Source organism: Orcinus orca, chromosome 3 (assembly GCF_937001465.1).
Source record: "Orcinus orca chromosome 3, mOrcOrc1.1, whole genome shotgun sequence".
Classification (NCBI taxonomy): Eukaryota; Metazoa; Chordata; class Mammalia; order Artiodactyla; family Delphinidae; genus Orcinus; species Orcinus orca.
The window spans coordinates 179074244-179097839 of NC_064561.1; the positions used below are offsets into that span (position 1 = coordinate 179074244).

General features: G+C 40.7%; 1 protein-coding gene across 1 annotated transcript in view; it reads right to left on the minus strand.

Moving 5' to 3' along the window:
• Window positions 1–23596, minus strand: part of ADCY2 (adenylate cyclase 2) — a 433799-nt gene that overhangs the window by 315811 nt on the left and 94392 nt on the right. The window contains exon 3 of the mRNA XM_004274498.4: window positions 9247–9408. Coding sequence (XP_004274546.1) covers window positions 9247–9408 — 162 coding nt within the window. The remainder of the gene's footprint in view (window positions 1–9246; window positions 9409–23596) is intronic.

Genomic DNA, 23596 nt, shown 5'->3' on the forward strand with positions numbered 1-23596 from the left:
ATTAAATTAAGGATGTTGCTTTGAGATCATCAGAGTGGGCCCTAAAGACAATGGCCAGTGTCCCTATAAGAATGGGACAAGATGCACAGACACGAAGAGAAGGCCACGTAAAGATGGAGGAAAAGAAGGGAGTTTTGAAGCCCCAGAAGCCAAGGTACACCGAGGATTTCTGGCAACTACCAGAAGCTAGGAAAGAGGTATGAAAACCTTCTCACTCAGAGCCTCCAGGGGACCAACTCTGCCACAGCTTGGTTTTGATTTTTGTGAAATGATAAACTCCAGAATTTAGCAATTGCTGTTGTTTAAAGCACCTAAGTTTGTGGTAATTTTTTCAGCAGCATTAGGAAACCAATACAGTATCTCAGCTGAAGGGGTGGAAGGAGTGATGCAAAGAGATGGAGCTGTATACATGCAGGTGTCCAGGACCACAAAGCTGAGATGCAGGATGGTCTGATCCAGTGTATCACAGTACCATTGGCTGGTCCAAATGAGCAATCCCCAAGGTGGCTGGGGAACAGGAGTGGGCTTCTCCAGGGAACAAATACTCCAGGGAAAGAGCTCAAGATGTCCAACTGGCAAGTGATCCTATAAACACCTCCTTCTCACTCCTGACAAGGGTTGAGTCATCTCTTGGGTCTCCAAAAGCTGGTGTCTTACTAACCTACAGAAGCACAGGTCCCCAGGTATTAGCTGAACTTCCAAACTTCACTCATCAGTGTAGTGTGGGCTTCTAGCATCTCACCAGGATGAATCTCACTGCCTTGAGTCTGCAGAGGACATTCCACAGGATGGTCAACCAGTCCAGACCTGGGCTCTGAGGGTCTTACGTATGTATGATGCAACTTTTGCCCTACTCAGTTCCATAGGTCATTTGGACTTTGATTATTAACATATATCCTCAAAGCATTTTCATGTTCCATTTATCTCAGCTTCTATAAAAGTCATTTGGACTATACTACCGCTGCTGCTGCTGTCTACTGTTTACTGAGGACTGAGGATGAGGCCAGCCTAACAACAGGTTCTTCCTATACACCAGGTCATCTAATCAGCACCAAGGCCAGCAACGTTCTAGGGAGGTTGGTGTTACTGCTGCCATTTTAGAGATGAGAAAACTGAGTAAACTAAAGACAGGCCAAGTTTATGCGATGCTGCAGTTTGGTTTTCCGGGAAGCACATATGAAACAGAGCTGGGTGTTTAGTACGGAGTGCCCTTCGGATCAATGGCCAAGCGGAGGGAAGGACTCAGGACTTGGCAGAGGGAGAAGTTGGGCTGGGATGCAGGCCTGACAACTTCAGAGACTCACCGAAGCTGTGGCGCTGAAATGGCCAATCAGAATTGTCTTGCATTGGGCCCCCCACCTCGATCAGTCATGGATGTGGCCCGCCCTTGGAAAGTCATGACCTTGGGCTGGCAGCTCTGTGCAGCTGAGGCAGCCTGGAAGGGACTAAGGATGGAAAGCCAGCTGTTACCAACACCCCGAAGAGCTGGACAATCAGTCTTTCTTTGAGGGGGCTCCGGGTGGTCCACCTTCATGTCCATGACGCACAGCTATAAAGTGGGAGAAACTGAATCCAAGCCCAGATTCCATCTGAGACCAAAGTGCTTGCTGTGTCCACCATCTCATACTCTCTGACATGCCATTCATGAGCTGCTGAGAAGGACAGCAAAAGTGATGAACCCAGAGTCTGGCCGGAGGAACTCACATCTCCCGGGGAAAGCAAATTTGATGTACATCATTCTCAAAGAGGGCACGCTGTGATTATTGCTACAAAAATGGATACAAAGTACGTCCCCTCCCTTAGCCTGTCCAGGTCATTGCATTCCACAAACATAATGAGGATGTTGTAGTTCTATCACTATGCAGTTATTGTTATCAACACTTGATGTTTACTAACTGATGCATTAACTGTGCACCTGGCCCAGTTAAGTCCTTTTCATTTATCATCTCATCCAATCATCTCTGCTGTCCTAGGAAGAAGGCATTATTATTATTATTTCCACTTTACAGGTAACTAGGAGCATCCCCAGCCCTGTCTGTCCTTAGAATGTCTCCCAGTGACCATCTGTACATCCTCTCTCCATTGCACCAATGGAGTTTCGTTGGGTTTCTCTCTACTCTTTAAAGAGATACCTTAGGACCAGAGCAAAGTTCTCGCTAAAGTCAAGCTGCAGATATATTACTCTCTCAGGTTCACACAACTTAGCAGATTCATCATTTAACCTGCAAGTACCTAGAAGGAGTCTGTCTCGTGTGACTCCCCATAGGGGTTGCTGACTTTCTTACTGTCCACTAAGGGTTTTAAAAAGAATCATTACTAGCACAACATTGTAAAGCAATTATACTCCAATAAAGATGTTAAAAAAATAATAAAGTGGTCTGTTTGCTTCAAATAATAATTAAAAAATAAAAAGCATCATTGATGGTTTAATAAATGACTAGAAATCAGTATCTTTCACAAACTATCCTCAAAAATAAACATTTGGAATGGACAGAGCCTCAGACCTTTGTATATACTGTAACAAAAATGCATGGATTGGTGAAAGTACTAGGAAAACCACCTGTCAAGATGTCAGCCAGTGGAACATGCCATTCAGCTGACATTTAATCAATCTGTAATGATGTAAGTCATCTGACATGAATCCATTGCTTTGAATGAACAGAAAGTACAGAATTCAGATGACAGGTTCAAGAAGAGGATAGAGACAGCTGTTGGGGGATCGATGGCATTTTTCATTTTTAGAGAAATCCTTTTTCATGCTCCTTTGATCAAATCTCCAAGACAAAACTCATAGTCTGAAAAGGCTTCCCTTTACCTCTTTTCCTTCTATCTCCTCCCCAAAACAGGTTCACAAATGTTGGAAAATAAACTTAGGTCTCATTCCATCATTAGAGTCAAATAGTTAACTACCAACGTGAAGCTTCTCTGTCTCAGACACTTTTTTTTTTTATTGAAGTATAGTTGATTTACAATGTTGGGTTAGTTTCAGGCATACAGCAAAGGGATTCAGTTTTATGTAGATGAATATACATATACCTATTCTTTTTCAGATTATTTTTCATTATAGGGTTATTGCAAGATATTGAATATGGTTCCCTATGCTATACAGTAGGTATTTTATCAGTTATCAGTTATCTATTTTACATATAGGAGTGTGTTTCTGTTAATCCCAAACTCTTAATTTATCCCTCCCTCTCCTCCTTTCCCCTTTGGTAACCATAAGTTTATTTTCTATGTCTGTGGGTCTATTTCTCTTTTGTAAATAAGTTCACTTGTATTATTTTTTCAGATTCCACATATACGGAGACATCATATGATATTTGTCTTTCTCTGACTTACTTCATTCAGTATGATAATCTCTGGGTCCTTCCATGTTGCTGCAAATGGTATTATTTCATTCTTTTTTATGGCTGAGTAATATGCCATTATATATACACAACATCTGCTTTACCCATTCATCTGTCGATGGACATTTAGGTTGCTTCCATGTCCTGGCTATTGTAAGTAGTGCTGCTATGAACATTGGGGTGCATGTATCTTTTTGAGTTATAGTTTTCTCTGGATATATGCCCAGGAGTGGGACTGCAGGATCATATGGTAGTTCTATTTTTAGTTTTTTAAAGGAACCTCCATACTGTTCTCCATAGTGACTGCACCAATTTACATTCCCACTAAGAGTGTAGGAGGGTTCCCTCAAACATTCTTAAAATTGCCAGAGCATTTTTAAATGATTTGGCATCCTGCAGGGAAGTGCTAATTTTCGTTTTGTTGTTCACTTGCCCTACAAAACTCTCTCTGATGCGATGATGGTGCGAAGTTCCTGTCATTTAGAGGAGAATGAGGTTTATCTGTCCAGCTGGGGGAAGGGTAAGGAAGGCAAAAGGAGAACAGAACTGTGAAGTGTGTTTTGATTTGCTTCAGGACACAGTCACATTAGGTACTTTCCTGTTTTTAACCTCTTCTCTATGCTTACCCCACTCCTTCCAAATTATAATGTCTTTAGAACAGATAAATGATACCTTGTTCAAATAGGATACAGATCATAATCAATAGCTGGATGCTACACAGAATGAAGAGTGATACAGTCTCTTTTCCCCTCTTTGGAAAATATTAATATCCTGAGCTTCTCTAAAGACAAAACCGCAAGAACAGAGATCCAAATTCCTAACAATTCGTCTCTTCCACAACCAGAAACTGGGCAGCTGGTAACGTGCTGTTTCTCCTTTGAGCTTCTCAGATTAGATCCTAAATGCAATTTAATTCCAGACTCCAATATACAGTTCCTGAATTATACTGAAAAAGAATCAGTTATGTAACAAATCTGCGTTACTACGATTGCACACTTGCCATAGATGACAGGCTATATTTTCTATTTTAGGTCCAAATGAAAATTTTTCAAATTGTATCACAACTTAAATATATTAAAGTATCCACCGCATAAAGGAATCCTATAAAATTTCTCTGAAATATGAGTAATCCTGTTAGAAAATCAATATGCACTGCCTGGCTTATCTTCTTTAATAAATATGGATTCTCATATAACCTGCTTGTGAAAGAAATCTATATTCAAATTCCTCCCTCTCTCACGGGAAAATAAAACATACAGAAAATGAAAATTCAGACCATGCTAAGAATACCAAGGAAATAAATACATTAAAAAAAGTAAGTAAATTTCAAATACAAAATGCAATTGTAATATGTGAATAGGAATATTTGGAAATCCCTTGATGATGGTTCAGTACCCTGCTGACAGTGTACCTGACCTACAGAAGTTTAACAAATGAAGAAGACAAGGTGCATATTTAAAATGGAGTAAGTGCTACACAAACACAGGCTGCAGGATGGACTGGGCTCCTGACTGATGGACCAGCTGCCCCAGTCTGGGAGGCAGGACACCTACCCAGATCCCTAACCTTGTCTAATGGCTGCATAGCTGCCACCCTTCCTCCCAGGGCCCAAGCAGGAGGCAGGCACCATGGCATGAGGTGGGAAGTTTCATCGTGCTTTCCTAGCCTCAGTCTCCCTCTGACGTGATATAATCATAGGCAAAAAAGACTCCTTGCTGCTTCTGTGGAACTTTCCGTCAAACGCATGCTATCCTACTGATACAGGCAAAATTCTTATTTTCTTGTTAACCATAAATTGTTAAGGGCTTTGGTACCTCTGCTAAATTCATGATAGGCAAACAAAGTATCCTTCTTACATAGACAGTACAAAACTGCTTTTCAGTTTCCTAACATCAAAATAATTTATTCCCTTGGTTATTAAGGATTCCAGATCCCCTTAATAATCTCAGATTCCAGAAAAGCTTTTCTTTGAAATCCAGTTAGGAAACAAAGACAGAAAAGGGTTAGAAGAAAAGGTGCCAAGACCAGTACAGTACAAAGGGAATCACATAAAGTAACTGAAAAGAATCTCTTCCTTTTCTACAAATAAAGTCCGTACAAAATGTGTTTGCTGTCTTCCTCTTCCGGGCCCATCCTCTACCCCTTCTCTTCTTGTCCTTTTCCTTCCCTCCTGAATAACTGAGTGCCCAGCCCTCAGGTGAGGCAGAGAAGAGAAGCGTCTGCACCAACAGGGGACGGGGGAAGCGAAACTCACCCAAGATGACAAAGCTGGGCTGGGTGTGTGGAGTTCCTACACTGGGCAAAGTCAAGTGCAGAGCCTGAGCTGGGGGAGGGGACACCCTCACATGGACTGGGTGTCAGAGCCCCAGCTGGGGGAGGGGATACCCTCTCGTGGACTGGGTGTCAGAGCCCCAGCTGCCGGAGGGGACACCCTCTCGTGGACTGGGTTTCAGAGCTCCAGCTGGGGGAACGGGACATGGGGATGGGGGAAGGAAGCTGTCTCAAGTGAGAGGGCAGGGGGGAGGGGCTGACAGTTGCAACAGGAGACTGGTTACATGCAGGGTTTCATCAAATAAATAAATATATTTAGGATCATGAGAGCTAAATATTTTTCACTGTTGGTCAAGGGAGCCACAATGGAAAGAGAGAAAACTGGCATAAAACTTATGCTGGAGTGGAAATGGAAATATCAGTGTGAAGTCATGCTGTTTAAGATGTAGGCAGATATAAAAATAAATGGAGATGCAAAGCACTTGGAGTACTGACACCCCAATGGCAACGGAAAGGCCTAAAGCCCAGATCTTGCCACTAAATGTCATTCTTCACCAAAAAGAACTAGGGCTCCTTGGAGGGATGGCTGATTTTAGGGTTAGGTCAGGGAGGGCACAAGAGGAACCCAAAATAGCTTGTGCCAGAAATTGAGGAAATGCTCAAAGAATCACAGGGACAAGTCAAAGGTACAGCTTGGAGAGGCACCTGCTGGACAAATCTGAGACCATATGGGCATCAAAATAAACAGTGACAGCAGTGGTTTATAATCTACTGAACATCAGACTACATAGATACAAACAAGCAAATAAATATATAAAAATTTGATGAGAAACAGAATATTTGCATAGTTTCAAAGCACCTCTCCACAAAATATGTACAAATGACAAAGAGGAAAAGAGTAATTTCAAAGTGGAAAAGGCTGGTGGACAGCACACTGATAGTAATGACCACTGACAATAATGGGACAAAGTAGACGTACACGCCCCTGATAGAACGTGATGAGGACACACCATCCCTTCTGAGATTCCTGCCAAAATGCATAACTTTAATCTATTCATGAGGAAACACTGGACCCCCCATGTTAAAGGACATCTTAGAAAATAACTGGCCTGCAACCTTCAAAAGCGTTAATAAAAGCCAAAGGAACTGTTCCATCCAGAAGGAGACCAAAGAGACTTAAGAACAAAGTGCAATGCTTGGGCTCTTGTTCTGTAAAGGACATTACTGGGAAAGCTGGAGGAACCAGAACGTCAGGAATTAAACAATGCACATTTCCAGTTTTGATAGCTGCATTATGGTTATGTAGGAGCATGGTATTGTAGGAAGTCCACACCAAAGCAGCTGGAGGCAACGGAGCAACACATCTGGGGGCAACCTATCCTTGAAAGGCTTAGGGGAAAAAATTATCCATACTGGATTTTCAATGTACTGGTAGGTCTATAAATGTATTAGGAATTATACTTTGTGTTTAAATGTGTTAGGAGACATCATCCACAATTTTCAGGTATTAAATAAATTTCCTCAAGTAGATGATAGGTCATAGCCTGAGAATGAATTCTCATTCCTGAAATCACTGTGAAATTACTTCTGAAGTGATGGAAACCTGACTTTATATTCTTCTGTTCCTTTCAACATTATTCTTATGGAATAAAGAATGTTTATTCTTTTGCTATTCTAGAATTATCCTATCATTATCCTATCTCTGCCTGTCCACTGATAAGAAGTATTTTTCTTTGTTGGTTTTGGAACTTGAGTAAATAAAAATTTAAGATTACATTCTTTCCACTTTTTTTTTTTAACCAATGCAAGAAAATAACAGTGCTAAAAAAAAAAAAAAAAAAAAAAAAACCTCGGTATAGTACTTGATATCTAAAATATGCCTGGTTCTTTGTAAATCACTTCTTTTTTTCCTTTTTTTTTTTTTAAACCCCATTTGATCTTCACAGGCAGGTATCATAATCCTCATTTCCCAGATGTTTTTTCTATTGCATCTGCACCAGCAGATACTTTCTTTATTCATGAAGGGGCAGAAAAAATAGGTACAAAATGTTCAAGGTATGTGTTCCACGGTAACCCACGACCAGCAAGATGCCATGAGCAGTGAAATATGTATGAGTGCCCTGTTGCCTGTGTGACCAGGACTTTCCTGTAGTGATTTCTATAGTGTAAACTGGCAGAGCAAATTATTATTGTTACATAATATTCTTACATAAATTATTATGTACTCATTCCTATGAAAAACATACCCATCACCCTGACCTGAATGTGACTACCTAAGGTTGAGCCTAATGGCCCCACTAAAGGGAGGGTGGAAGAATGGAATTTATGGGAGAAAGGAGAAATGTCCCATGAATATCCTCATGGGAGACTGTGAAAGGTAGAAAAAGCAAGTAAAAGCTGGGGCAGGACTCGTGTAAAAAGGAACACTTCTTCCACCTCATCCCAGGCACAGCTGGATTGTTTCATCTTTTAATAAAACACCCACCTTCTCTTTCATTTGATTAGTTACTGACCAGCCACCGTGTGTGTCTCTGGCGATGCAGGTTACTGATGTGACTACTCTGCTCCGTCACAGGAAAGACATAGTTCCCTCCACTTCCTGGAGGGGATGCTTCTTAGTAACGTCCAAATAAGTCAATGGGAAACGGGCACCACTGTGCCAGATCAGGAGCTTTACCCTCACTCAGTGCCCACAGAGGACATTTCACAAGTGCTCAGGCTACGCTTAATGAATGTTTGTTATGAGCGCTCAGAGACGAGTATTGAGAAAAGGGGTCCCTAGAACGCTTTCCAACTAAGAGCAATTACTACAGACCCAAGAGTAAGCCTCCAGTTCCATCTCAAGTTTCCAAGTAAAACATTCCTTCCAGTGAAGGACAAACTGGTTTCTGAGACCCTCAGGGCTCAAGTGACCCACGTCTAAAATCCCCTTTTCAACGACAGTGGTGTTCATAACTACTCCTCTCAGCCCCGCTGCATTCTGCACACTGGCTGCATTTGTTACATTTGATTCCAACCCAGCAAAATAAAGCACACTTTTTACAGGTAAAAAAGAGACTGTTAAGAATAAGTGCAAACCAGTGCCCCTCATGTCTACGGATGTATGTAACAGGAAATTAAATGGTTTTTTAAATGCTTTTAACTAATTAAATAGGAAGGCTTCGCTGGAATGCCACTTAGCAGTAAAGCTAAATTTGCTGTTGAAGCATTTTAAAGAACTATTTTTTATGTCCTTGGACTTGCCAGAGGATTAAGAAATAGAGAGCTCTTCTGTCCGCTGTAAAGACGGGGTTTTGGAAATCTCTCAGAGAGAGATGGGGGAGAATTATGAATTTAATTATATAAGTTGTTTCACTCTAACTCTTAAAACTAAGAGTACTAAATTACAATGTATAATAACAGCTTTTAACCATCAATCAGCAAAATGGAACTGCCATTTCCAATTTTCACTGTTGCTAATTGCTAAGTGACTGCTGATTCCACTGCAGAGAGCGGGGAGTGGCTGGCTACCCATTAGCGACACTCAGGGTCAACATCAGAGAGCAGACCTGGAGCACCTGCCAGGTACCAGCCAACAGTCACACCTTGAACAGGTATGGTCACCCTGCAGAGGTGGAGGTGCACCTACCTGCCAGACCAGGTGCTCCTTGGCCCCCGGCATTGCAGACAGGCAGATGCTCAGCACGACGGTGTGGGAAGAGGAGGTAAGCACACTGGCGATGATGGCATCTCGCATGTTGAAGGGCAGCATGGTGTACACCACGAAGATGATGAAGAGGAAGAATGACACCTACAGGTGGGGAGGAAGGACAGTGAGAGTCACAGAGAATGCCTGTTCCCAAACGCTCCCCCTCTCCTTCCCATTAAAGGCTGCACAGATCCCCAGGAACCACAGCCATTCAAGAAATAATATTATGACAAAAAGAGGGCATGTTCAAACAAATCCACTGCGTTACACAAAAGGACTAACTATTGTGATGGAGGGGAAAAAAGGTTCTTTTTCAAAATTTGGGGATTTTCAGTTTTGGTATCCAAACTATTGCAGACATTAGGTGAATCTGAGCACTTCATGGGTATGGATGCAAAGCTGGTCCTAAACTCTCAGAGTTTTGTATCTGTGCTTTAGAACGCACATCTGGATTCTTTAAGTTTTCTGTCAAACTGTTTCGGGAAACTCAGGGAGAATGGATGGCTGCCACCTGCGGGGAGTTGGTAGAAGCAGATGCCAAGAGGAGGGGCATGGAATTAACAAAATAAAGCAGCTTAGAGATGATTCCCTTGTAGTGAAAACAGTTTGACAGTTTCCCAAAGGTTAAACATACAATTACCATGTGATCCTAAATATATACCCTAGAGAATTGAAAACAAGTACTCAAACAAATACATGTACACACATGTTCATGACAGCACTATTCACAATATTAAAAAGGTGGAAACAACGCAAATGTCCATCCATGGATGAATGGATAAACTGCATGTGGTCCATCCATACAATGGAATACTATTCAGCCCTGAAAAGGAAGGGAATACTGATCCAGGCTACCATGTGGGTGAACCTCTAAAACATTATACTAAGTGAACACAGCTAGGGCAAAAGACCCCATATTGTATGATCCCATTGATATGAAATATCCAGAATAAGTAAATTTACAGAGACAGAAAGCAGATTGGTGGTTTTTAGGGGCTGGGGCAAGGAAGAATGTGAAGTAACTGCTCAATAGGGAGAGAGTTTCCTTTGGGGTGATGAGAATGTTCCAGAACTAGATAAAGCTGGATATGGCACACACTGTGACTATACTAAAACCCACTGAATTCTTCCCTCTAAAGTGGCTAATCCATGTTATGTGAATGTCACCTCAATAAAAAAAATCAATTTGAAACAGCTTAGAGAAAAGCTCGGAATGGAAAAGAAAATGGTTTAGTAGGTAATAAAACAGGCCATTGTCATTATAAAAGAAACAGAACATCAAAAGGGATAAAAAGGTGATAAATCAAATGGAAAAAAGACCAGGTCAAGGTCAGAAAAATAGGGAACGTGGGGATTTGATAGCTTCATTCATCACACAGCTCTTCACTCAAAAAATAAGTGAGGCTAAGGAAAGAGCTTGCCCCACTTTTACAGGGTGACCCGTGTTACTTTAAGGAATCCTAAAGCCCAGAATAGCAGGAAGGACACAAGAGACAGGGCACCAGCTGTTCTGCTCGTGTGTGTCCGGGTGTAAATTCACGGGAAGGATGCAGGCAAAAGGCTCTGCTCTGGATTTAAAGAGAGGGAAGCTTGGGTGGACGCCAGGCTCATTTCCCCTCCTGCATAGTCACAGGAATCTGTACCGCATATTACCATCAAAAAGTAACGGTGCAGATTCTCTTAAGCAGGTTGTCTCAGCCTCAGTACTATTGACCGCTGAGGCTGGATAATTCTTTGTGGTGGATGCTTTCTGTGCACTGCAGGATGGGTGGCAGCATCCCTGGCCTCCACCCACTGGATGCCAACAGCATCCCCCCTTCAAAGCTGTGACAACTGAAAATGTCTCCAGCCATTGTCAAATGTCTTCCAGGGAGTAATACCACCTCTGGTGGAGAACCATTAAGCTATAGGAAAAGTCTCTTTTAAGAATGAGAAAAACAATTGTTAATGTAGCCACAGCTCACTGAGAAAATTAAATTTACTTTGGAATCCCTAATATCCAGCAAATTTACAGGAAACACTTTCAATTAAGGTATTATTATTGCTACATGTAGAATTTATGCCAAACCCTTATATCCTGCAAAGGCATTAAACGAATATTTTCAGGTATCAGAATTGACAATCAATTACAAAAGAAAACCTCTTTGCCAACTACATGTTTTTCTTCTAATGCAAAATCCTTTAGTATTTCTTTGAAATTAACAAAACTTTTGGACAGCTTTAAAACGCTAACACGATTTCAATTAACACACGCTCTGCAAACATTCTGAGCTTTGAAATGGAAGCACGTGGAAAGCTTATCTGCAGTAACCAAATGGAGAATAGAGGCGGCAGGTTTTCTGAATACGGTGGCTCCTGTTACCCACTTTTGGATGACAAAAGGAAACTGTTAAAGGTCAGTTAAGCAAGTCATATTCAATCAAGTTTTGGATTTTAGTGGCAGCATCCCAGGAGCAACACTTCGGGAGCTCAGCGAGTGGTGCCTGGGCTGCATTCGGCAGGCTGGATGGAAAGAGAGTCTAGTGCAGTTTCAAGGCCCAGGGGGGGACAGTCTGCACTTTTTATTACTCCCAGAGGGCTCTATTTTTTTTAGCTTGCTTTCCAAAGCAACTTCAAATAGGGCCATATGTAAAACCAAAATGGATTTGCCGTATCTAAAAGAATGTGTGAGTAAAAAGGTCCAAAACATTAAACTGATACCAAGCTCATACAAACCAAGCTCATACAAACACACACACATGCACACACCTGGGAGGTTTAATTGATGGGTTACCAAGCTCATACAAACACACACACATGCACACACCTGGGAGGTTTAATTGATGGCTTAAAGAGGATGCTTTTCTATGCATTACTCTGCAATGTGCTTTTATCACTGAACTATATGTACACCACAGCCATCTTTCCAAGTCTATGGATGTGAAGGTGTTATTTACTTTTTACCAGCTGCAAAATATCCCATAGAAAGGGATGCACCACATGACTCCAGAATTTCCTCACTGATGATCACTGTGGCATGATAGGAAGCCCTTATCCAACTGATACAGCAATACTCTCACTGATCTCCTTTTCTCCAGCAGTCTCCTTCCTTTAATCCAGCCAACATACAACTGCTGGATTTCTGATCTTGAGTGCAAAGATCTAGTTAGTTTTTCCTTAGATGACTACTTTCTCTGGCTTACCCCTGTGCTCTGAACACTTTTCTCCAAGGCTTCTTGTGATCACAGAGTAAAGCAGAAACCACATGGCCTGGAGGTCCAGACTGTCCCCAAACTGACCTTTCCATCCTCACCCCCACTCTGCTCTGGAAGCAGCCTGTCTTCCAGCCAACCCTGGTCATCCCCATGTGGTAGGCATGGGGTGCTCGCCTCTAGGTCTGCCATTGCTCGTTCTCAGAATGTCCTTCCTCCTTTTCTTGGCCTGTTGAAATCTTACCTCTTTCTAGACCCAGTTCATATACAAATTCTTATCATTTCTCCAACACGCTCCAGCTTTCCCCCATCTCACTCAGAGTAAACTCTCAAGACCGGGCAACATCCCACCAGTCCTAGGATGTGGTCTCCTGTGGCCACACTGCCCTCCACTCTGCCAGGTCCCTCCTTCCCTTGCCGTGATCCAGTATCTTTGGCCTCCTGGCTGTTTCTGGGGCCTGCCAGGGGTGCTGCTGCCCAGGTGCTCATCCCTGTGGTGCCCCTACCAGGCTCCCTCTTTCCACTCAGGTCTCTGATCAAGTATTACTTTACCTACCAGACTTAACGGACTGCCCTGCACAAAACAGCAAACCTCCCTTCCACACCCTAGTCCTTGTCACCTCCTTTACCTTATTCACAACATTTATTTATAGTTCTGGGTTTGTTAATCTTCTCCCTCTGCACAGTGAAGATGAAATGACATTGTAAGGGCAGGAACCTGTTTCACTCATAGCCAAGTCCCCAACGCCAAGGCGCACAATGGTTAACACATGGTAGGTGCTCCTTAAATATTTGCTGTCTGCACGAAAAACTCTATTATACGTCATACGTCCCAATATGACCTAAACTACATCCACGTTATTAGCATTTTCTCACTAAATGCATCTCTAAAAATATCTCACCATCTTCCTTGATCCAATGGGCCTCGCCATTAACTACAGCCATATTAAATTTTGAATGATTATTTCTCTACTGATCAAAAGACTTAAGTGAACAGACATCTATCAGCTGTCTATGGCAGGAAACAGCAGACACTGGATCGAACAGGAAATGGCCCCTGTTCTCAGGGCACCTCCTAGTTTACCCTGCAGGAGTCCTTGAGCCCTAGGAAAAAATATGTATCTTATTGTTTTAGCATACAACTAGAAATGCGAGGTCTTAGTAAAAACTGCCCAAGGAAAAGATAGAATTTTTGAATATATTGATCTAATTGAGCATTCTGGAAGGTAAGTTCTAAATTCAAAAAAAAAATTTCCTCTTTGAATGTTATTTCCACCCCAAAGGATTGTTGATTTTGAGAATATTTATATGATTTACTAATTAGGGGCATCTTTAAAACTTTCTGGAAACATAACTATAAAGCTATGAAGTCAGAAATGTGCTTTAACTTTTAAAAAAAAAACACTCAAGCTAGATTTACCTTTTCATGTAGATTAGGATTTTATTACCTTGTTCCTTGATCATACTTTACATAAAGATTACTTTAAGTCACTCTTACATTTTTAAGTGCAAATATCACAACTGTGTAAAACAGTACTTTCTTTAATTGGGGAATCCTGTCACACCAATTTTTAGTGCTAAAGCATCCGTGTGTGTTAAGGCTTCTTTGGGTGTCTCTTTATGATCACCCTGCTTTTCAAATTTAACTTTGAATTTAACTCCACCTCTCCTCAGCTGAGAGACGGAGGCTTACCCACGAGGACTAACCAAGGGGAAGGAGACGCACACACACACACACACACACACACACACACACACACACATACATATATATGTATATACATAATGTCATATTATTCAGCCATGAGAAAGAAGAATATCTTGCCCTTTTTAACAACACGGATGGACCTTGAAGGCATTATGCTAAGAGAGATAAATCACAGTGAGAAAGACACTGATGATTTGTTTGTATGTATGATATCACTTATATGTGAAATCTAAAAAATTCAACTTGTAGAAACAGAGTACAATGGCGGTTACCAGGGGCTGGGAGTGGAGAAATGGGGAGATGCTTGTCAAAGGGCACACACTTGCAGTTATAGGGCGAGTAAGTCCTGGGGATCTAAAGCACAGCATTGCATTTACAGTTAACAACATTATTATATACATCAAAGTTGCTAAGAAATTAGATCTTAAAGTTCTCACCACAAAAAAGGAATGTCAATTATGGGACATGATGGTAATCACGTTACAATGTTTAAAATGTTAAAACTGACCATGTCACTCCTCCTCTGTTTATACCCCACCACTGGCTTTCTACAACACTAAGAAAAAGTTCAAAGTCCTCGGTATGCCAATATGGGTTCCTCATGATCTGGTCTGGCTGATGTCTCTAATCTCATATCTCACCAACTCCCATCACCCCACGTTCATAGTCCCTCCATACTGGCCTTATTGATGTTCCTCCGACAACCTCAGGGCCTTTGCACTTTCTGTTCTTCTGTCTCAAATATTCTTCCTTGGATCCTCCCTTGGCTGGCTTCTGTCATCCAGGACAGAAGCTCAAATATCACCTCCCAGAGAGAATCCCACTAACTCTGTATCTAAATTATCACCCCCATTCGTCCTCTAGCTAATCACCCTGCTGAACGCCTTCCTGTCATTATTGGAATCTGAATGCTTATTTTTATATCTTTCTCATTTTTATTTTCTGTCTTTATCCATACAAATGTAGGCTCCATGGGGACAAGGATCCTGTACGGACCTGAGAATAGTACCTGGCACATAAAGATCTCAACACATACGTGCTGAAGGAAAGAAGGGATGAAACATTTCAGGTGTAATTGCACACGCAAGTTCTGAGCAGGGAAGCAAAGGGAGCTGATTGATTAGAGGCTTGTGCTCCACGGTGTGTAACTCAGGGGTGTCAGCCTGGCTCTACAGACCTGCATTCATTCCCACGAGTCCAGGCAGCATGATGGATGACACTCATTTTTATCCCAGCTCATCTTAACCTCTCATCAGTAACAAGGATATAACTAAGAGCAGTAGAGCGTCACAGCTACACATTCGTCATTGAAAGACCCTGGTAATGAAAATTAAGCCAGCTCCTAGTGTCAGCAGTGTGTTCGGTGCCTCTGCTAACCTATGAGTGTCTGATGACTTCTGCCTGGGTGTATGTGTGGTCTTCCCACCTCTCCCCAGTTCATTACTGGTCTTGGCTGATGGTTCTTCAGGGTATGGGAGGTACAAGCTTCCTCAGCACATCCATTATGCTCCGTACCAGTAACAACCCTGAATTGTCTCTTGCTCTGTGGAGCTCAGATCCTTGTTACACCAACTGTGGGCCTTGCACTCGATCTCAGCCTCACCTGGGAGCTTGTCAGAAATGTGTGCTCTTGGGCTCCATGCAAAGTTTACTGAATCCGACTTTGTATTCTAACCCTGTTCCCAGGTGGTGCCTGGGACCCATACGGATCTGATGGGCTCTGGGTGGGTTCAGTGGTCAGCGTTAGTCTTGCTTGTGGCAAAGACTGCAGAGAGTTTCCAATATGCCAACCAGATGGACGCACAGGACAAGGGAGATGTGTTCACCTCTGCCACACTGCTCTAATCAAAATCTGGTCCAAAGCAGACACTGAGTTAATCAATGAATCAGTGAACTATGAGAAATTATTCATCTTTGACTTTGTTATTAGATCTTTTTTTCTTTCTTTTTTTTAAAAATTTTGGAGTATAGTTGATGTAAAATATTGTGCTAGTTTCAGGTGTACAGCAAAGTGAATCAGTTATACTCATACATATATCCACTCTTTTTTAGAGTCTTTTCCCATATAGGCCATTACAGAGTACTGAGTAGATTTTCCTGTGCTATACAGCATGTCCTTATTAGTCACCTATTCTATATATAATAGAGTGTATATGTCAATCCCAACTGCCATTTATCCCTCCCCCCCAAGCCATTAACCATAAGATTATTTTCTACATCTGTAACTCTATTTCTGTTTTGTGAATAAGTTCATTTGTACCATTTTTTTAGATTCCACATAAGCGATATGACATGACACCGTACATAGAGTATCCTAAAGATGCTACCAGAAAACTACTAGAGCTTATCAGTTAATTTGGTAAAGTTGCAGGATATGAAATTAATACACAGAAATCTCTTGCATTCCTATACACTTACAACGAAAGATCAGAAAGAGAAGTTAAGAAGACAATCCCATTTATGATTGCATCAAAAAGAATAAAATACCTAGGAATAAACCTACCTAAGGAGGCAAAAGACTTGTGCTCAGAAAACTATAAGATACTGATGAAAGAAATTGTTATTAGATCTTATTTCTTGAAGTCTCCAGGCCAATTTGATTTTAAAATAGAGACCAATCTAAATAATTATTTATTTCCAGCTTCATTTCTGCTAAATAAGTAGAAGGGACCAGACCAACAGTTACTAATGACATGTGATGTCTGGGTCATTCGACACACCTTCCTCCATGTTGCCACTGCCCCAACCTGTTGCTTCCATTTTCCTGACGGAAGCACTCGTTTCAGAGGAAGGAAATGAACTGTCCATTTGAGTCATCAAATAGTATCTCTCATTCGATTCTGAATAGTTAAGTAGAACTCCATCTTTCTTACTATGAAAGATATACTTAGAAATTCTTGGAAATTAACTCTATACTATACAAAAACATCTTTAATGACCGTAATTCAGGATAAAACGCAGGGACACCTTGAAGACTCAATGATAGAAAAGATTCTATTTTTCTTCTGCAGATATTTTTGGACAAGAATATTTTCTGAATATTGACTCTATTTTTACAGAATATGAAAACATATCTTTAAATGTTATATTATTAAGGGAAAGAATACATATGATGTTCTTTGATGGAAAGCCTGGGCTCCAAAAGAGTAATGATGAAACCATGAATCACTGGGTAGCTTTCATTCTTCTCCTGAAGATGTTTCTCAGAGTTAAGGGAGATTGATGTTGGAATCAGAGGTAAAACAATAACTTTCACTGTGCCTTTTTTTAATTTAAAATAGGTGGGAGGTATATCATAAATTTTAAAAAGCTTGAAAAAGAGAGAATAGTAGGAGGTAAAAAAAAAACTAATATCCTAGCACAAAGGCAGCCTGCTGTCTTCGCCAGCGAATTTGGACAGTTCTGTCTGTCCAGACCCTCAGCCCCTACTTTGAGACGGTGATGACTAATGCAGTTTCCTGATTTCTTTTCCACGGTCACTTCTCTTCCTCCTGTTTCCTTGTTTAGACCTGGGTATCCATCTACTTATATGTTTCATATTCCTTTCTTCATCTTTCATGCATTCATTTATTCACCAGTATTTAACTCTACAATATATGAAGCATTTTGTTACCTATCATGGATAATACAGGGTCCCTGTTCATAAGACACTTGAAATTCCTTGGAGTGAAGGCCAATTTCCAAACTTGTCCATTTGTTTCCTGTACCTTCTTTCCCCCCTCATACTCACATAAAGATGGCAGGGTCTGTCTGCAAGTCTGATTTGCTTAGAGTTAAAAATATGTAAACTTTCCACCAGTAATTAGCAAACTACTTTGTCTGAATATGAGCTACCGTCCTCATTGTTAAAGCATGTAAACTCTGTTTCTTGGGTCTGGAAAAGTAGTATAGTGTTCCCACATTATCCTCCTGTTTCCCAGAGTACCTCTTCAGTTTTTTAAAGATTTTTTTGGGATGGTGGTCATTTGGTCAAGATAAAAATGAGAACACAAGGCATTCTTTTTTTTTTTTTTTTTTTTGCGGTACGCGGGCCTCTCACTGTTGTGGACTCTCCCGTTGCGGAGCACAGGCTCCAGACATGCAGGCCCAGCAGCCATGGCTCACGGGCCCAGCCGCTCCGTGGGATGTGGGATCCTCCCAGACCAGGGAACGAACCCGTGTCCTCTGCATCGGCAGGCAGACTCTCAACCACTGCGCCACCAGGGAAGCTCCACAAGGCATTCTTGAACTTTGCTCAGTTACGCACAGTTTCCTAATGTAGAAGATGTGGTCACAGTTCTTTCTTCTCACCTTGCCCTTGCCATGGAGATCAGGAGATGCAGTATTCATCTCTACGGCATTGACTTTGGACTTGGTCATGAGACTTACTTTCAGTAATGGGATATGGGCTGAAGTGACAGCAACCAGTTCAGAACTGAGGCTTTCAGGGGCTTCAATTCATGTTTCTGCCTGCCCTCTTGGATGTCTGGTCTTCCACAATGAGAAGGGCATGGCCCAGAAAGACACATCTCTTTAAACTGGGTCTGGATTAAAGACAATGGAGTAGATCCGAACCCAAAACAAAGTCTGGAATATATCCTACCTGCTGAGCCTGGGTAGGGCCAACAGAGATCAGACAAATCTAGCCAACCTGCAAACTAGTGAGTATGAAAGAGAAAATACATGATTACTGCTACAAGCCACTTGGATTTGGGAGTTGCTTATTATTCAGAATTATCAGAGACCTGACTAAAACAGCAGTTGGTATCAGAAGTGATGTTCTACTTTAATGAAAACCTAAAATATAGGTCATTGCCTTTGAAACTTCCAAAGAATTATTATGTTAACCTATTGGCAAAATAATCGGTAAGCATGGCTTCTAAGAAAGCCATTTACCAAAATGTCCAGGCTTCATACGGTCTTGGAATTGCATGAAAAAGTCTTTGGAAACAACAGAAAAAAGAACTGAGAAAAGGTAGAACGTTCCCAGAAACAGCTGTTAGTATGTAGAAAGAACATCATCCAACCTAAAACTGATATTGTGACGATCTCAAAATACATTACAAACAGGATCTATTGACAAGTATTTTCTTATTTTACAATTGGGAAGATCAAGGTGCTGAAGGGTTAAGTATTTTGTCCAGAGTCATAAGGCAGCATAAAAACAAGCCATGATCTTCTGCTGAAGCTAAAACATTATTTCACCATAATTCCTGAAGGTTAACAGGACAACATAAGGTGAGCATTGTCCAGGGTATTCATGTTATTCAAAATAAAAAGAACCTTGAGAATCCATCTGCTCTACCAAACAGCTTGCTCCAACACCAGGAAGTCCTTCTCCTTAAAAATTATTTTCCTCATCAAATGCAAAGAAAGAAAATAGCAAGTTCATTTGGAAGCAATCAGGTAAAATGATGTCTATTACAAATTGTCTACTTAATATTTTTTCTAGTACATGGTTAGGAAAAAATAATGTGCTCTTGTTTATGTTTTCCTTTTTTGTGAAAAAGCTTTTAAGTTTCATTAGGTCCCATTTGTTTATTTTTGTTTTTATTTCCATATCTCTAGGAGGTGGGTCAAAAAGGATCTTGCTGTGATTTATGTCAAAGAGTGTTCTGCCTATGTTTTCCTATAAGAGTTTTATAGTGTCTGGCCTTACATTTAGGTCTTTAATCCATTTTGAGTTTATTTTTGTGTATGGTGTTAGGGAGTGTTCTAATTTCACTCTTTTACATGTAGCTGTTCAGTTTTCCCAGCACCACTTATTGAAGAGGCCGTCTTTTCTTGTATATTCTTGCCTACAAGACGAAAAGACAACCCTTAGAATGGGAGAAAATATTTGCAAATGAAGCAATTGACAAAGGATTAATCCCCAAAATTTACAAGCAGTTCATGCAGCTCAATATCAAAAAACAAACAACCCAATCCAAAAATGGGCACCTAAATAGACATTTCTCCAAAGAAGATATACGGACTGCCAACAAACACATGAAAGAATGCTCAACATCACTAATCATTAGAGAAATGCAAATCAAAACTACAATGAGATATAACCTCACCCTGGTCAGAATGTCCATCCTCAAAAAATCTACAAACAACAAATGCTGGAGAGGGTGTGGAGAAAAGGGAACACTCTTGCACTGTTGGTGGGAATGTACAATGATACAGCCACTATGGAGAACAGTATGGAGGTTCCTTAAAAAACTAAAATAGAATGACCATATGACCCAGCAATCCCACTACTGGGCATATACCCTGGGAAAACCATAATTCAAAAAGAGTCATGTACCAAAATGTTCATTGCAGCTCTATTTACAATAGCCAGGACATGGAAGCAACCTAAGTGTCCATCGACAGATGAATGGATAAAGAAGATGTGGCACATACATACAATGGAATATTACTCAGCCATAAAAAGAAACAAAATTGAACTATTTGTAGTGAGGTGGATGGACCTAGAGTCTGTCATACAGAGTGAAGTAAGTCATAAAGAGAAAAACAAATACCGTATGCTAACACATACATAGGGAATCTAAGAAAAAAAAAGAAAATGGTTCTGAAGAACCTAGGGGCAGGACAGGAATAAAGATGCAGACATAGAGGATGGACTTGAGGACACGGGGAGGGGGAAGGGTAAGCTGGGACGAAGTGAGAGAGTGGCATGGACATATATACACTACCAAATGTAAAATAGATAGCTAGTTGGTAGCAGCCACATAGCACAAGGAGATCAGCTCGGTGCTTTGTGACCACCTAGAGGAGTGGGATAGGGAGGGTGGGAGGCAGACACAAGAGGGAGGAGATATAGGGATATATGTTTATGTATAGCTGATCCACTTTCTTATACAGCAGAAATTATCATACCATTGTAAAGCAATTATACTCTAATAAAGATGTTAAAAAAATAATAATGTGCTCTTTGATGATTTTTTTAAATCATTCTTTTTTCAGAAGGTAGTAAATAGATTTCTACTTTCTGAGCTTATATTTTTACAAAAGTGACTCTGAACATTTTCATCTCTCTGTGGCCCCCTTTTTGTGTGTAACAGAATGGACCAGGAGCCCACCCTTCAAGTGAAGAATTTCCCATCCTTCCAGTCTGGCAAGTGGATATCAGACAGTGAAGAACAACATATCTCAAATTCAACCTTTCCTGCTGCAGTTATATCAACTTCACTTTCATTAACGTCCAGATTTAAATTATACAGTACGCTGCCATTAAATCAGCATTGATTATAAGGTCATGTGTTCAAAGACACTCACAGCCTTGAGTAGCTAATGTTATAAAATAGACAGCAATGCACTTCTACTCTAAGTAATCTCAGGGATTACTTATAGTAAGACTATCCAGACAATTCCATTAACAGAATTAATCAATCAAATATCATGATATACTGGCTCCTTTTAAACGAGTTGTTTGGGTATAAATAACCGCAGTCTTAATTTGTTTATCTTTCTCTTTCTAGTCAAATGTCAGCTGTTTCATTCTACCTTTACCTCCAGCTTTTAAGGAACTGGGATAAGAGCCTCACTATTTGTATTCCCAGTTTATGATAACCTACATTTTGCATGTATGCATATTTTGAAGCTTTAAATCATCGGCTTATCTATAGAAACACCAAAACCTGATCTGCCATCCTTTATGTGTATGAACTGGCCACATTTTCAGGGTACATAATCTTTTTAAAAATTGTTTTCTTTTTTTACGTTCCTCCAGTTGTTTAGACAAGCACCTTACTGAGGAGTTGGCACCATGCTAGGCTGATTCTATGGCTAAAGGGCTGTGCCACGAGCAAGTACTACCTCAATTCTACTCAGTAAAGGAAAATACTGTTGCATGAAACAATTTGGAAAAGCAGTATCACTACTTCAATAACAGGTAGGTTTCGTAGAAGAAATGGTGTCCTGGAAAATCACTTTGAATAATAAAATTTTAGAAGAACAACAGCAAAAAAAACAAAACAGTAAGGTCCTCATGAAAAAAATAAAATGTTATGTAAAAGGGCTTTTATTTATATTCACTGTTTTGGTCTTTATGAATATTCATGCCCATATTCTTTTGAAACATTATATTTATTTAATTTGAAAGGCCAGTGCTTCAGATGAGAAAAACTCATGCGGGGAAAATGAGTGAATTATTCATCTAAAAACAAATACTCCATTTTCTACTTGTGTGTTCAACATCTACATAAATCAGCATCCGGGTGAAGCAGTGTGTTTGTACAAGGGGGGTCTTACCACAAAAAGACCCACCAAGCTCTAAATGCCTTTGTTTGCTTCTTCTCTCATTCTGAAAGAGGAAAATATTGAAGGGGAGAATGCATATGCCTGAGCTGTAAAGATGAATTATTTCTGTGTCCGTGTTGGCTCTGTGAGGCTTTCAATTCTTGAATTACACAACTTCCTGAAACAGCTCTCGACTCCAACCGTCTCACGGCGGCTGCCTGTTAATAATTCCTTATGTTCCCTCCTATATGTCAGTGAAAATCGGACGGTCTTCAGAGCAGGTCTGTTCTACAGCAATAATTTCATTCTGGAACACCAGAGCTGCTTTATTTGGCTTTTTTATTTACCTATTTTTTTCACAGAAGGGTCCAAACCGTCACCACCTGTCCCGTCAGCAGTCCTCTCACGTTTACATGGGGCATCACGGTTTGCACAGGATCTGGTCTTTCTAAGTATTATTTTAAAGTCTCAGGATTATTAAGTTTGGGGCTTATGTCACACTTCTATGACATGCGTCATGGTATTTAAAGAAACGTGATTCCATCACCAGTATCGTGAAAACCAGTAGTAAACTGTATGCTGTAACAGGCTTTGCCTCACTTTTTAAAAAAAATATTGGCTGCACCTCGCAGGATGTGGGATCTTAGTTCCTCAACCAGGGATCGAACCTGCACAGCCTGCAGTGGCAGTAAGGAATCTTAACCACTGGACCGCCGGGGAAGCCCCATGGCCTCACTTTAAAGACACTGCAAAAACGAAAAAGCACCACACATATTTCTGGCTGAACAATATTTATTTTTTTGAAGTGATAACTCCCCTATTACTACCTAAACATTAGTAACTGCATGTAAATCCCCGTTTACATAGGCACTATGTTCCTGAGAGCAATGCTAACTAATCAGAAATGGGAAAGTTTTACACTCTGGATATTTTCATAATTCTATTACTTTGAAAATGCTTACGTTAAAATAGACTCAATAGGTTTTATTTAAAAGAACACTCCATTCTAGAGTCCGTAAAATTTGATATTTGGATCTGTGTTTGGGTCTATTTCAGTTTTTTTTTTTTTCTGGTTCATAGCTGACTTGGGCTCTGTCCTTTAATAAGTGTGTTCCTTGATCTAAGAGGGAGAACACCAGGTAGATGGACTCAGATAAAGGGCACTGAGTCATAATGGCCTAGGCTG